This window comes from Protopterus annectens, chromosome 1.part0, assembly GCF_019279795.1.
Source record: "Protopterus annectens isolate FY-2018-M chromosome 1.part0, PAN1.0, whole genome shotgun sequence".
NCBI lineage: Eukaryota > Metazoa > Chordata > Ceratodontiformes > Protopteridae > Protopterus > Protopterus annectens.
The window spans coordinates 416,835,227-416,849,165 of record NC_056725.1 but is presented as its reverse complement, the minus strand read 5'-3'; the positions used below and the strand labels follow the sequence as shown (position 1 = coordinate 416,849,165).

The following is a 13,939-nucleotide window of genomic DNA, read 5'->3' as shown; positions in this document are numbered from 1 at the left end:
CCAAAAGAAACCGCCTGATGTGCAAATGACATTCCATCTCTGACCAGGTGCTTTGAGCAGTTTTTCCCTGAAAAAGCCACCCCCACCCTATCAGGGAAGCATCTGTGGTCATCGTGGCTACTGGAGGGGATAATATAAACGGTCTACCTACTGTCACGTGGTGGCTGTTCAACCATCAGAGAAGGTCTCTCTTGCAAGGATCTGTCAACAGGCTCTTGAATGACATCGGGAGCTGTTGGTAGGACCGCTGGAGTATCCACATGTGCATTCGGCCCAGAGGTACTGCTATGAGGGAAGCTGCCATTGTGCCTAAGAGTTTTAACACCTAAGAGGCAGGTACTTTCTTTTCTTGTAACAAGCATGACACCTGATTTCTTAGAGAGGTGACTCTTTCTAGAGGTAATTTGACCAGGGCTGTGGTGGTGTCTAGGTCTGCTCCGATAAATGAGATATGCTGCGATGGTAATAAAGCAGATTTTTCGAAATTTATGGTTATTCCTAACCGAAAACAGAGACTGATCGTATGATCCCTGGAGTGAAGTGGTAGCAGATAGGAGCCAGTCGTCCAGATACAGAAACACCCGGAATCCTAGACGCCTCAGGTGAGCCATAACAACTGCCATACATTTGGTGAACACTCTGGGGGCTGTAGTGAGACCAAAGGGCAGAGCTCAAAATTGGTAATGACTGGCCCCCAGCCGGAAACGCAGGTGATCTCTGGAGGGTCTGGCCGTTTTGATGTGGTAGTACGCATCCTTAAGATCTAAAGAGCACATCCAATCGCCCGTTCCCAGGAATGGGAGTATTAATTGAAGAGTGACCATCCAGAACTTCTCCTTCTTTACGAATGTACTGAGTTTGCTGAAGTCTAAAATGGGCCTCCAGTCCCCCGTTTTCTTTGGAACTAAAAAAAATCTGGAGTAAGTTCCGGATCCTATCTGGTCCGCTGGGACTGGCTGGATGACTCTTTCTTCTAGCAGGTTTTGGATTTCTGTTACTGCTTGATTCCTTAGACTGGGTGGAACATCTGGGATTCTTTTTGTGGGTAACGGGGATTCTACAAAAGGAATGAGGTAACCTCTGGTAACTATGTTTTGTACCCAAGAATCTGATGTAATTCCTAGCCAGGCATCTGGGTACAAAGCCAAGCAACCCCCGACTGCCTTCAGAGTAGGACAGTTGGGCCTCCTCTCAGGAGCGCTGATAGGGCTTGCCAGGAAACTGCTCCCTGTCACCCTGGTTCTGCGGACCCCCTCTGCCGCCAAAGCGGCGTCTTCCATTATTGCCCCCTCCTCTGACCCTGAAAGGGGGGTTTCACTAGGTGTATTCTGGAAAGCTCCTTGGGACTTCCGGAACCACATTTTTCCATCTCTTTGCCCTTTGGGGTATGGTCTAGTAGGGGTGGAAAAACGGACTCCTACGGCAGATAGAGTCTTTCCTTCCTGCTCACACCTAGTGAGGGTCTCCTTGACTTTAGGCCCAAACAATGAAGAGACATCAAATGGGGTATTGACAAAGGAAGACTTGAAGGCTTCCGCAAAGGAGCACAAGAGCATCCAGGCTGCATAGGAAATGAGCCGCATGGATGAGTTGACGACGGAATTAAAGGTAGAAAGCTGAGCTGTAACCTTTTCCGAAATAGCCACATCTGTGCTACCCTTTAGAGCATCTCCCAGTTCTTGAAGGAGATCTCGTTGAAGGCGAGTAAAATGGGTCAAGTAGTTAAGCGATCTCATGGCAAATGTCGCAGAACTAAAAATGCGTTTTCTGTATCTGTCCATCATCCTGGAATCCTTATTAGGAGGATGGACAGTAAAAGAAGTCTCTGACATCTCTTTCTTGGTGGCCGCCAAAACCCCCATGGCATCAACAGGGACTCCTTTTGTGAGGAACGATTTCTCTTGAGGAGGAGTGATGAATTTATTGGGTCTCCAAGGGACTGGTTCCATGGTGTCAGGGGACTCCCACTCCCTTCGAGCGACCAGATCCATTAGTTCGTCGAAGGGCGGAGTAACCCAGGAGGTGGAGGGCTGAGACCCAAAGGTCTTCAGGAGCACTGACTCATCCTCAGTAGGGCGAATGGATGGCCAGTCGCTCCTCTGCTTAAGTATTTCTAAGATATCCGCAAAGGAGACATCATCCTCCGAGGGGGACCGTGGGGACCCTTCTGATTCCTCTAAGTTGGTGTCTGATGTCAAGGATTCCTGAGGGGAATCCAAATGCCTCCTCTTGCAGAGTCTCTTTCTGGGAACTTCATCAGTGGGGGCGGCTGGTGAAGTTTCAGTAGAGCAGAGTTCACCCACAGGGGATACCTGAAGCTCTGGGTCTCGTGGCTTAGTAGGTGCTTTAGACGAAGAGGCAGGACTTGGCATCTTCATGGTGGAAGAGGAGAGACCTGTAGTGTGGGTCTGAACAGACAACACCCTCCTCATGGCATCAAAGGCCCCGGAGTCTCGGCCCGAGGAGGCCACCGGTTCCAAGGAAGACGGAGGCCTCACAGGTGCCAAAGCCGAGTTCACCTGCGCCGAAACCCCGAGGGGAAGTGTCGGAACCAATGCGTCGGTTCAACTCTCCCCCCCGAACCGACAAGAGAGTGTCGGATCAGAGACTCCTCAGAAAGCACCGAAGACGTCAGGGTGGGTGGAACCTAAGTCACTGGAACAGGATTCGGCTCCACGGGTTCCAAAACCATCAGATCTTCCGCCTCCAGCTCTGAAGGCCTGGGTAGGCTCAGAGGAGGAGTAGTCACAGGCAATGGGGTGGGAACAGGGCTCAAACCCAGTTGGGACGAAGCCGAGAACAGTTTAGTCAATGCCAGGTTCTCCAAGAGCCTCTGCACCACACGGTCCACATCAATTTTTGACATCCTTGAAGAGCGGGTCGAAGGGGACGAAGAAGCTACAGACCTAAGTATTGGAGATTTTAAAGTCTCCGATACCGGCTACAAAACCAAAGGTTTGCTCTGAATCATTGGTTCGGCACACGGTTCCGAAGACCTAGGAACCGGTGACTGCACCTTAATACAGGTGCTCAGAGCCGAAGGCTTAGGCTCCGAGGACACCAGAGACAACTTCAACCCTTTTGAAGACTTGGAGGTCTGGTTGGACTTGTCCAAAGCTTCCTGAAACTTGGGTGTTAAGAGACTTTGATCAGTTTCCTACGTCTCTCTAACAAAACTCTGCCACTAAAAGAGTGGCAGATGGAACAATCCTCCTGTAAATGAAGAGGTCCCAAACAATAAACACAAGAAATGTGGTTATCTGTGATTGACATTTTTTGGCCATAGTCACATCTTTTAAATCCGGACTTTTGGTCAGCCATCATGTCCAAGAGAAACACAATTATCAGATCCCTGATAATATAAAGTACAACAGTACAATGCAAGAATAATCTAATAATTTTGTCAAAAAGTGGGATGGGGAGAAAAAGATAGATCCCTGTACAACTATAGCAAAGGATGTAACCACCTGAAGAGAGGGCAAGGCCCAAGAGCAGCTCACCCCAATAAAACACACTAAACAGGGACAAAACCCTAAAAAAGACAGTATAACAAGGGAATACTGGTAGAAAAACATATATATATATATATATATATATATATATATATATATATATAAAAAGTAAACTTAGCTGTAGAAAATACTTCTTAATAAACCTTCACTGGCCCGAGCACACTGAAGACTTGCGATCCATTGCAGCGACAAACTAGATCTGGGGGTTAGTCAGAGAGCATCATGGGATAGGTACTGTGCCTCGAGCTACTGAAAGATCTTGAGCTTGGAAAGCGGCTGACTCAGAGCCGATTGATCGGCTCTGTACCCACATGTAAGAACAAACGGTGAGATTGAACAACTTCACATCTAGAAATTCATACGGTCAAGACTCAATCATTAAAAAAAATACACAGCTCCCTCCCCGAACAAATCAACCTTTTTTTTTACATTTTTGCACCCTACACACCCCAGCAAATTGGATCTACTTCACATGACTGAAAACTCAAAATACTGAACTTCATTTCACCGAGACCAAAATACCTAATTTACAAAATACTGAAAACTCATTTGACAGAGTCTTATTATACCGAAAGCTTACAATGCCATACACATGCACACTTACACCCATGACTAACTCTTTCCAAAACTTAAAGACTACCTACTTACCCCTTCTTAACAGAAAATGGATGATATAAAAACCAAGCCCATAGCCACCCCCCCAACTATATATACTAACTAGAGGATCGCACTACACTGGGGAAACGGGCATATATCTTTTACTTACTTTATAGTACTGTACACACTGCCACTACTGCCAGAAGTGCATAAAACATCTGCCGTATTATTTTAGATACTTCCCATAAAAATGTAGAGAGATATCCCCACATTTAGAAACACCACAGCACTACTTTCTATGTTAACGGTATTCTGACAGTCTGCACTTTCAGTTACAGTAATTTTTTTTATCACAAGCAAGTCACAGGTGAAGGGAAACCCACATCAAGTCTATGGCTTAAAATTCAGTATTTTGAAATTCAGCATTATAAACGTTCAGTATAATGAGACTCAGTATTTTGAAAATTATGTAGAACTAAGAGACTGCATTAAAATGAGGAAAAGGGCAAATTTCCCAACCTGCCCTGTACTACGATTGTCATTTAAAAGCTTCGAGTTGTCAAAAACTTGACCACATGAATTTAGGGTTTCTGATAGGGACCCATATATATGTATATACACAAACACACACACACACACACACACACACACACACACACACACACACACACACACACACACACACACACACACACAAACACAAACACACACACACACACACAGATTGACACTGAACTAAAAACTTTGAGACCCATCCAATAAATATACCAGAGCATGCACCAATACAGATTACAATAAAGATGCAGGTTAATGGAACAAACATGAGACCCTGGCACTTTCTTAAATATTTCTAAACCCCCCTCCAGAAATTAAAGGAGTGAATAGTGGACACGACTCAAGATTTATTAGAGAAGACAGAAATTACTTCAGAAGGGGATAGCTGTTGAGTGGGCTAAAACGAAAATTAATTTTAAAATGGCAGGGGATACTGGAAAGAATTAATAAGTATTTAGAAAAGATGACAAAAGTTAAAGCACTGCAAAAGAAAGGAATCTCACAGAACAAGAGGAGCAGGGGAAAATAAGAGAGTATTTAAATAAAATGCTGTCATGCAACTTTATTTTTGCCAGCAACTACAAAGTGCAAAATCTTTTAGCAGAATGACTTGGGCAACATAAAATACAAAGAGCTGGAGTCAAGCTTAGCAAGGCTATGATAAGAAAAATAACCAGAGATCCTCCAGAGGTACTAGAAATATTTCGGAACTTTTATGAAAAATTGTATGAAGCAGAGTAATGGGGAAATCATGAAAAGGATAAGAAGAAATATTTATGGAAGTCTTAATTATGACAGGGTTAGAGGAAGATGAGGCTCAACAGTTAATAGCTACGATACGAACAGCTGAGAAACAGTTATGTACAATCAAACAAGGAAGTCCACATCAGCTCACAATATTCCTATTGAAATCTGCAAGTCAGGAGAGAAGAATGTGATCAAGATCTGGAGGGTGCCATCATCTTGGAAGAAAGCTGTTATAGGTGCATTACTCCAACAGGTTAAAGATCTCAAGATTCTTCAGATCCAATGTCATACAGACCCACTTCAATTTTAATCTATGATAACAAAAAATTTGCATATACACTAACTGTGCTACCAAAGTAGACATACATGGATCAGTGTGGTTTTGTGGAAGGGAGGCAAACTGCTGCCAACCATTAATATACAGTGATGATCCATGGAGAATTCTTCTTCTTCTTTCAGCTTTTCCCGGTTAGGGGTCGCCACAGTGGATCACCTGTCCGCTCATGATTGGCAGTAGAGTTTTTAAGGTGTCGAGTTGCCAGCCCGGCACCCAACCTTCCTTGGAAGGCACACACACTCACACCTAGGGTCAATTTAGAGTGTCCAATCCACCTACAGCATGTCTTTGGGATGTGGGAGGAAACCAGAGCACCCGGAGGAAACCCACGCGACCACAGGGAGGACATGCAGACTCCAGACAGAAGGCACCCCAGCCGAGGATCGAACAGGAGAACCTCTTGCTGTGCGGCGACAATGCTAACCACTGTACCACTGTGGCCACCCGATGATCCACAGAGAATAAGAGTGCAAAAAAACGCTGTTACTGTCAGCCTTGATGCTGGGATTTTATGAGCAGAGCAATGTGTTCCCTGATAAAATAATGAGGATGACATTTGAAGGGATGGAGGCAAGACTTGAGATCGGAGACATCTTTTATGACAAGCTGTGCCTGAACAGTGGAAAAAGGACGGAATGCCCTCATCCTCCGCCATTACTTGGTTTACACAGTGAACCACTAGTACAGAAATTAAGAGATTCACAAACTCAAAAAAGTGAGCTTTATTTGCAGATGATACTATTTTGTACTTGGTGTTGTGAAAAACCTGTGAGAGTTTCAAGTGTTTTCAAGATATAAAATAAATTACGATAAACTGCTGAACACACAAACTGACTCAGTAATATCCATACTTATGGGGACATAATACTTGAAATATTTAGATGTATGGATTAAAATGTTCATGTTGTGCCAGTTAAAGATATGTGGAAAGAAACTAAAATAATAATGCAAACACTGAGAAACTGGAAGCTCCTGATTTTGGATGTGGATACTAACAGGCAAGAAGAGAAAATATTTTATCCCCCTTAATTTTTGTATAAAAGACAAAGCATACTTTTATCAATGAGAGACGAAGCTAAGTTGATTCTCCTGATGGAACAAAGTAGCTTAGGTCTACCTGAAATGAAAGGGTATGGTACTTTAGAGCTACACAGTTAAAGTTTGCATTCATACAGAAGCAGAAGATTACAAATCAAAGTAGAAAAGAATGATGACATGGGGGGTGGAGTTCAGAGACAGAAAGAGACTAGGATTTTGGATGCAAAGCTTTAAGGAAAATAACTACATACACTATTAAATTCTGAAAGTTTTCTAAGAACTAAGCCAGTGTAGGGATGGAGAAAGGAAATTTTACTAAAAGGTAAATCTGCCAGCAAGGGTACACAAAATAAGCAAGAAGGGACTGGAATTTCCTGAAGGAAATTAGGAAAGGATTCATGGTGATGGGAGCAAATAGCTCTCGAGGGAAAGGTAACTGTGGGATGAGCTAAAGCAGAAAAATGGACTTAAGGTTAGACACTGTCTTCCCTTATCAGAGACTAATACAGTATAAGCAAAGAGAAGATGATAGGGGAGTTACCAAGTTAAAGACTATGTTTAGTTGAGTTTTTACAGTAGTGTAGTGAGGGCAGGGCAAGACAGGCAATTGCTCCGAGCACAAAGTGTTGGGGAACGCAATCAGCCAATCATTTTCTCTCCCTCCCACTGTAATGCAATACTGGCGTTTAAAAGCTGATTTTGTATTTGCGGTCAAACCGGAATACTGCATAGCCCCATCTGTGGTAGAAACTGTAGCAACTGCTTGTACATTGTAGAAAGCAGTCTACTACAATTTAAAAGTAATTTTTTTTTAAACAGAAACCTGAATGCTGTAGCACTGTTTGCTACAGTTTAATACGGGGGAACTTTTTTTTTTTAAACTAAAGCACGAGTGCTGTAGTACTCCGTGCAGGTAGGGTCTAAACTTTAGCATACAGTTTGATATAGTTTAAAAAAAGCAATTATGTTAAAGGGGGTGGGGTGGAGGCAGGGCCCAGAAACGGGAACTGAATGGTTGAGGGGGTATGTCTGGTTTTTTTTTTTTTTTCTTTTGCTCTTCAATGGAAGAGCAAGGATAGAGCTAGCTGATTGCTTACAATGTTTTTTTTTTTTTGCTCTCCACTTGAAAGAGCTGAAGGGGGGTGCTGCTTCACAGTACTAGCCCAGGTTGAACTAGCTATGCTTCTGAGTTTTTAGTTGAGTCCAGCACAGAAGCTGTAGTTAAAAAAGTGAAGCATATAAAGGATAACTATAAGAATCAAGTAGAGGAGGTTAGAAAAGATTGGGAAGAGAGAATGGAAAGGCAAACTACAAAGAATAATGGGAGGAAATCTATAAAGCTCCAAGGTATGCAAAAAATTCAAGGTGGTTTAGGACTTTTGAGTGGAAGTGTTTGCATAGTTGTTTTTATTCCCCAAGCAGACTTCTGTGGATTTTTTCTCAGGTACACAGTAAATGCTGGAGATGTGATGTGGAAGAGAGAGATAACTGGGAAGATGTTTCTGTAAATGCAACAGATTGGCAGATTTCAAAAATTCCATCATTTTGTCAGAAATGTTGGGGAGCAAATGATTAACGACAAAAATGATTCTAGTGATATGGAATCGAAACTGCTTAGACACACTAAGGCCTTACTAATTTTAATGCTACTGGTTGCAAAAAGAAATTACTTGAAAATGTAAATCAGAACTTTATTCCCAACTTAAATGGGATTGTGGATATTATACATGAGACGAAAGCACTGGAGATGGGGTCTTTAAGACCAAACAGAAAAAGAAGTCAATTTTTTACTGGAATTCATGGGAAAAATACCTGCAGGATTCAAGAGTAGGACTGAGGGTTAACAGAAGACAGGAAATAAGCAACTTGTGTAATGCTGGAGTGAATGAAAATTGTTAAACATATGTATACTACATGATAACAATGGAATTTGGTATTATGGTTTGTTTTCTATTAATGTACATTAACTCATGTTATAGCTTAAAACATAACTCAATAAAGGTGTTTACAAAAACGTGTAAAAAGTTTCATGGGAAATACAGCTGGGAAGGGATTGCTTTGCAGTTATCCAGCAAGACAGATTAATAAACTTCCTCGTCTTCCTGCATGCAATATGATGTAAATATTTTTTTCATTTCCTGGTGTCAGCTTTCTTGTTGAAGTACTCAGACTTTGTATTGTAATGTTAATTCAAATTCATTATGTTTTCTGCCACAAAGAAGGGTGTGGGTAATCCCAAACTAACAGGCAACAGTGGAAGTACTGCTAGCAATCCTGACTGCACTCTCAGTGCTGTTTTGACAGCTTGCTGTATTCCTGTACATTTTTATAGTATATTACACACGGTCATACTACATACATACAAAGTACAAGTGTCAAAAGTGCTATACTACTATAAAAATACTCAGGATAAACGCATATGAAATGACTTTCTGCACATACTGGTGGCTAAGCCTGAAGAGGCTGATATACCACTGGCTTAGTATAAATCCATGAAATTATATTTAAAAAAAAATCTAACATAACATGTTAAGTACCACCAAATATGTAGCAGCCCAGTAACTCTTTGCAAAATGCACACAAAAAGCAGAGAAAGCATTTCCTTATCAGTAGCATACACTGTCATACAAACACAAAAAAACAAGCATCCTCTTACTTGTTGGCGTACTACACCCTGCCAACACTCTGTTATCCCAAGAAGGCTGCTTGGTTTCACTGCCTTAGATTTTGCCATCACTGAGATCACTTCTTTGGTCTTTGTTTCCTTCCCATCTATAAGGGGAAAAAAAAAAGTATAAGCATTTTGAACATCATTTTAAACAAAATGCTTACATGCAATGAGCAGGGATGATGCTTTCTATTGCACAATATTTTGTCGCAGAGATAGTATATAAATTACATAAAAGTGGGTGAGTAGCAAAGAACTCACTGACACTACATGAAGTATGTGTACTGCAGGATGAGGGTAACAAAACAAGAACTAATCACACACTGAACAACACAAAGGATAAACAGTTAATGTAATTAAAAGTGAAAAAGTTCAAGAATGCTTCAGACAGACAAAAAACTTTCTAATAAGGGATTTAAATACAAGGCACACTTTAAAAGAAATCAAAAACTTACACCATAGAGAAGGATAAACAGGAATTATGTGCCAAATGGCCCTGACGAACAAAAACAAGCTATATACACAAAATGGAAAAACATTCTGCAGTCTGCACAACAAATCGGCACAAGCACCTTAACTGTAATTATAAACACTTTTTTTGCTCAATAAAAACCTTTAAATCCTAAAATAAAACATTCACATTTTAAAACATGACAAACTGTTTGCATAATTGTATCTGTATTGAACTTGGCTTTAATGCAAATAAATGCAATGCACCAGCAACTGCAACTTTAGATGTATTTTACTTCCAGTATGAGCTGCATGCTAAACAAACTGCAGCTAGCATCCTTAACTCCACCCAAAAACTCCTTTGTGTGTGACATCTACAGCCATTATTATGAGCAGTTGGACACAAATTTATGAATTCTGCATATTGCACTGAAAATGTTCTGTGGGTATGTCTCAAAGTTGTGCATTTTCAAGAGAGTTACAGTAAGCAAATCTGGCTTATTTATTTGAACATTCATCTAAAAGGATGTTCTTCAGCTGATGTCTGCAAGCAATTCCTTGTTAAGCTATCAAATGGCTTTCTCATTAGGTTCTGACAAGCTATCACAGTCCTGGATGTCCAAGACAAACTCCTCTCAATGTTTCCTAACCAGACTAAAAGGTCTAAGGGGAAAAAATCAAAAGCCACTATTCATCCTTTTTTCTTTGTGGCACTGAAACAGGAACACAGTCCTTTTTAGGAAAGGAACACTTGTATTTCCTACCATTTACAGATTGTCCTCTGGGTAAAAGACGCAAAGTTCAGACAGAGTCAGTATCATACTCTGCTACAAGGGAAAAAGGACCCCTATTCCAAAAATGTTTGTGAGGAATTTGCTTCCCACACAACACAATTGCTTACTAATAAAAATGTCCACAACACAAGACTAAAAATCTGAATCAGACATTGGCTAAGTCAGCTATTATCAGTTAAGCACAGAGGAGAAGAAAAATCTCCTGATGGGTACTTATCTTGCTTCTAGAAGTAGGATGACCAATGGACAACACATGTATTAAAAAGCATACACAGCAATGTTAACTGGTATGGTAAAGACATGAAAGATGGTATCGGCCAATGTACATTTTATACCACCAGCATCATGCTTGTGCCTTACTGGGAGAACTTCGGCCAAAGCACTGGGGCAGGATAGAGCTCTGGAAGAATGACTGGCTGCAGGCTACCTATAGGACAAAATATCCCAAGACATGTGGACTGCTATAAATTAATATGACCATAAACATCCACCACTCATTGTGCATTCTTCATTGGCGGTATAAAGGGAAGCCAAACCTACTGACTGCAATGCTCTCAAAAAACTACAGCTAGATAAGTCACCTACCTAAACAATCGACCATTCTGGCACAATCTCAGTGAGCAAATCCCAATTAATAATGAATTATTCCCCTGCACTTATAGAACGAAAAAGTGAAAGAATTAGTTCACCTGGCCAAGCATGATCATTCTGCCAAAGCCACCGCAGGCTCTGAAATCATAGCCCACACACTGCAATACCTGAAGATATGGGGTATGAAGAATGCAAGTGATATACATATGTGGAAGGCAAGAAGCTAATGGACAAAATAAGGGCAATTTTGAGAGAAAAGCAAAGGGAGAATAGGGTATCTGATATACATATATTATGTGGAAAAGGGCAACACATTGCTGAAAATGAAATACTAACCAAGACATTCTTATATGATTTGGTTTGTGAGAATTTTCCTTATTGGGTCTTTGCTTGGGTACAACCTGTTCAAAAAAGATCTCCACCGAAGTGTTTTACATTTTGCTGTCAAATACATATGGTGACATCTGCATATGAGTTGGCTCTGTGGTACAGATGAATGAAATTCTGACTACAACACAGATGACCCAAGTTTAAACTGCAGTCTCGGTGTTGTAATACACAGGCAGGAAGGATGGGAGTAAGTAGTCAAGTCTCGCTCATATATCTCATCTCTCCTGAGGAGAAGGAATGATGGTTGCAGTTGGACAAAGTCAAAAATAATGGGGGGGGGGACAAATGCCCCAAAACAGGGACAGATTCTAACTACTACGCCTATAAACTTAGATATTTGGCAAAATAACAGGTTTTGCAGTATTGTGTGCTTTCTGAAGGATATGAAGTCTGAAACTAAAATGTCTGCCATCATTTATTTAGCAATTTCAATCTTCAGTGATTTGTCAGAATACCACAATTTTTTTGCGGAACAGACTAAAATTATGAGGCAAAAATCTGAACGGCTAAGAGGTAAGCCTTGAATATATTTTTCAGGTAGGTTGATCTTTCCTGACTTGAGTGATCAAAACTGATTTCTGAACTTTCAGAGTTTTATGTTAAATCTCTGCAGCACTTAAGTCGCCAAACTAAAAAAAAAAAAAAAAAAAAAAATCTCACTCGGAGGGTCTGATAGTGCCAATTTAGGCAGACAGACGTAAACACTTTCAAGTAGTACTTCTTAATCTTGAAATCTGAACTTCCCTTGATCCCTTCTGTAGCTTAAATAAATGTTTTTTTTTTCTGCTTGTAAATTTCGAAGTCCACAATTAACATCTATTTCTTTCTCACCTGCAGTTTTAAAACTTCATATCTACTTGTCATAACTTAACTTCTTCCTTGCATTTGGGGCATCGCTCTCTTAATAAATCCACATTTATGTTCTGGAATCAACAAGGAATATGGAGATGGCAGTTTGGCTTTAAAGTCATTCACACAAAAGCAAATGTGTCAAGAGGAAAAAACGCTGAGAGAAGAAGGGAGCCACTTTTGAGATTTTAAGTATTTTTTCTCTGTTTATTTGCTAAGTTTTTCTGCATAGCTGCCTAGCTTGAGCATTTTCTGGCTTGTTAAACTTGATTTCTGTATTAGTAGCTGTATTTAGAGCACAACCAAAAGCTGTTTGCTGAATTTCCTGTTTGCACTTAATTTTAAATTGTTTTTTTCTTAAAACTTGCATATTTTCTGTCCTTGACCTAGCACTCTTGTGTGGGGTCATTTACTGCACTGTTATAACTTGATATTACTTGTGAACCTCTGCTATCTCTGTAAAAAACAAAAACAAAAAAAAATCTTGCTTTTTTCCCACTTTTCTGAGAGTTAAAAAAGTTCAGTTACAGGCTTGCTGTTCCTGAACTGTTTGAAAGTTTCTGTGAGGCCATTTTTGCTTGGGCTGAAGGAGGGTCTCTCTGTTCATCAGTGGCAGTGACTAACATTGAGCAGCTTCCCTGCCCCCCGTAGAGGTGGTTACTGACTTGAAACTGTAGTTTTATTGGCCACTAGGGGTCATTTCCATAACTCCTTCATCTTCCTCTCTTAAAACCTAGTTGCCTCGTGGTTTGAGCGTCTTTTCAGGCTTGTTGGCTGTTGGTGAAGCACCCTCCAAGAGGAAAAAATGCTGAGAGAAGAAGGGAGCCACTTTTGAGATTTTAAGTATTTTTTCTCTGTTTATTTGCTAAGTTTTTCTGCATAGCTGCCTAGCTTGAGCATTTTTCTGGCTTGTTAAACTTGATTTCTGTATTAGTAGCTGTATTTAGAGCACAACCAAAAGCTGTTTGCTGAATTTCCTGTTTGCACTTAATTTTAAATCGTTTTTTTCTTAAAACTTGCATATTTTCTGTCCTTGACCTAGCACTCTTGTGTGGGGTCATTTACTGCACTGTTATAACTTGATATTACTTGTGAACCTGCTATCTCTGTAAAAACAAAACAAAAAAAAATCTTGCTTTTTTCCCACTTTTCTGAGAGTTAAAAAAGTTCAGTTACAGGCTTGCTGTTCCTGAACTGTTTGAAAGTTTCTGAGAGGCCATTTTTGCTTGGGCTGAAAGAGGGTCTCTCTGTTCATCAGTGGCAGTGACTAACATTGAGCAGCTTCCCTGCCCCCCGTAGAGGTGGTTACTGACTTGAAACTGTAGTTTTATTTTCCCTTTTGGGTCTATTCCTGCTTCTTTCCAGCCCCTGCCATCAAGCACGCTTTAACGTGCTTTAGCGCGATTTAGCG

The 13,939-nt window shown here is 40.8% G+C and overlaps 1 protein-coding gene across 2 annotated transcripts in view; it reads right to left on the bottom strand.

The window, feature by feature from the left end:
- The window catches only part of CUL9 (cullin 9), a 2,881,018-nt gene that overhangs the window by 1,222,977 nt on the left and 1,644,102 nt on the right, over positions 1-13,939 (bottom strand). For both annotated transcript variants that reach the window (XM_044060287.1, XM_044060293.1), the window contains exon 22: positions 9,443-9,558. In XM_044060287.1, the coding sequence (XP_043916222.1) occupies positions 9,443-9,558 (116 nt within the window). The remainder of the gene's footprint in view (positions 1-9,442; positions 9,559-13,939) is intronic.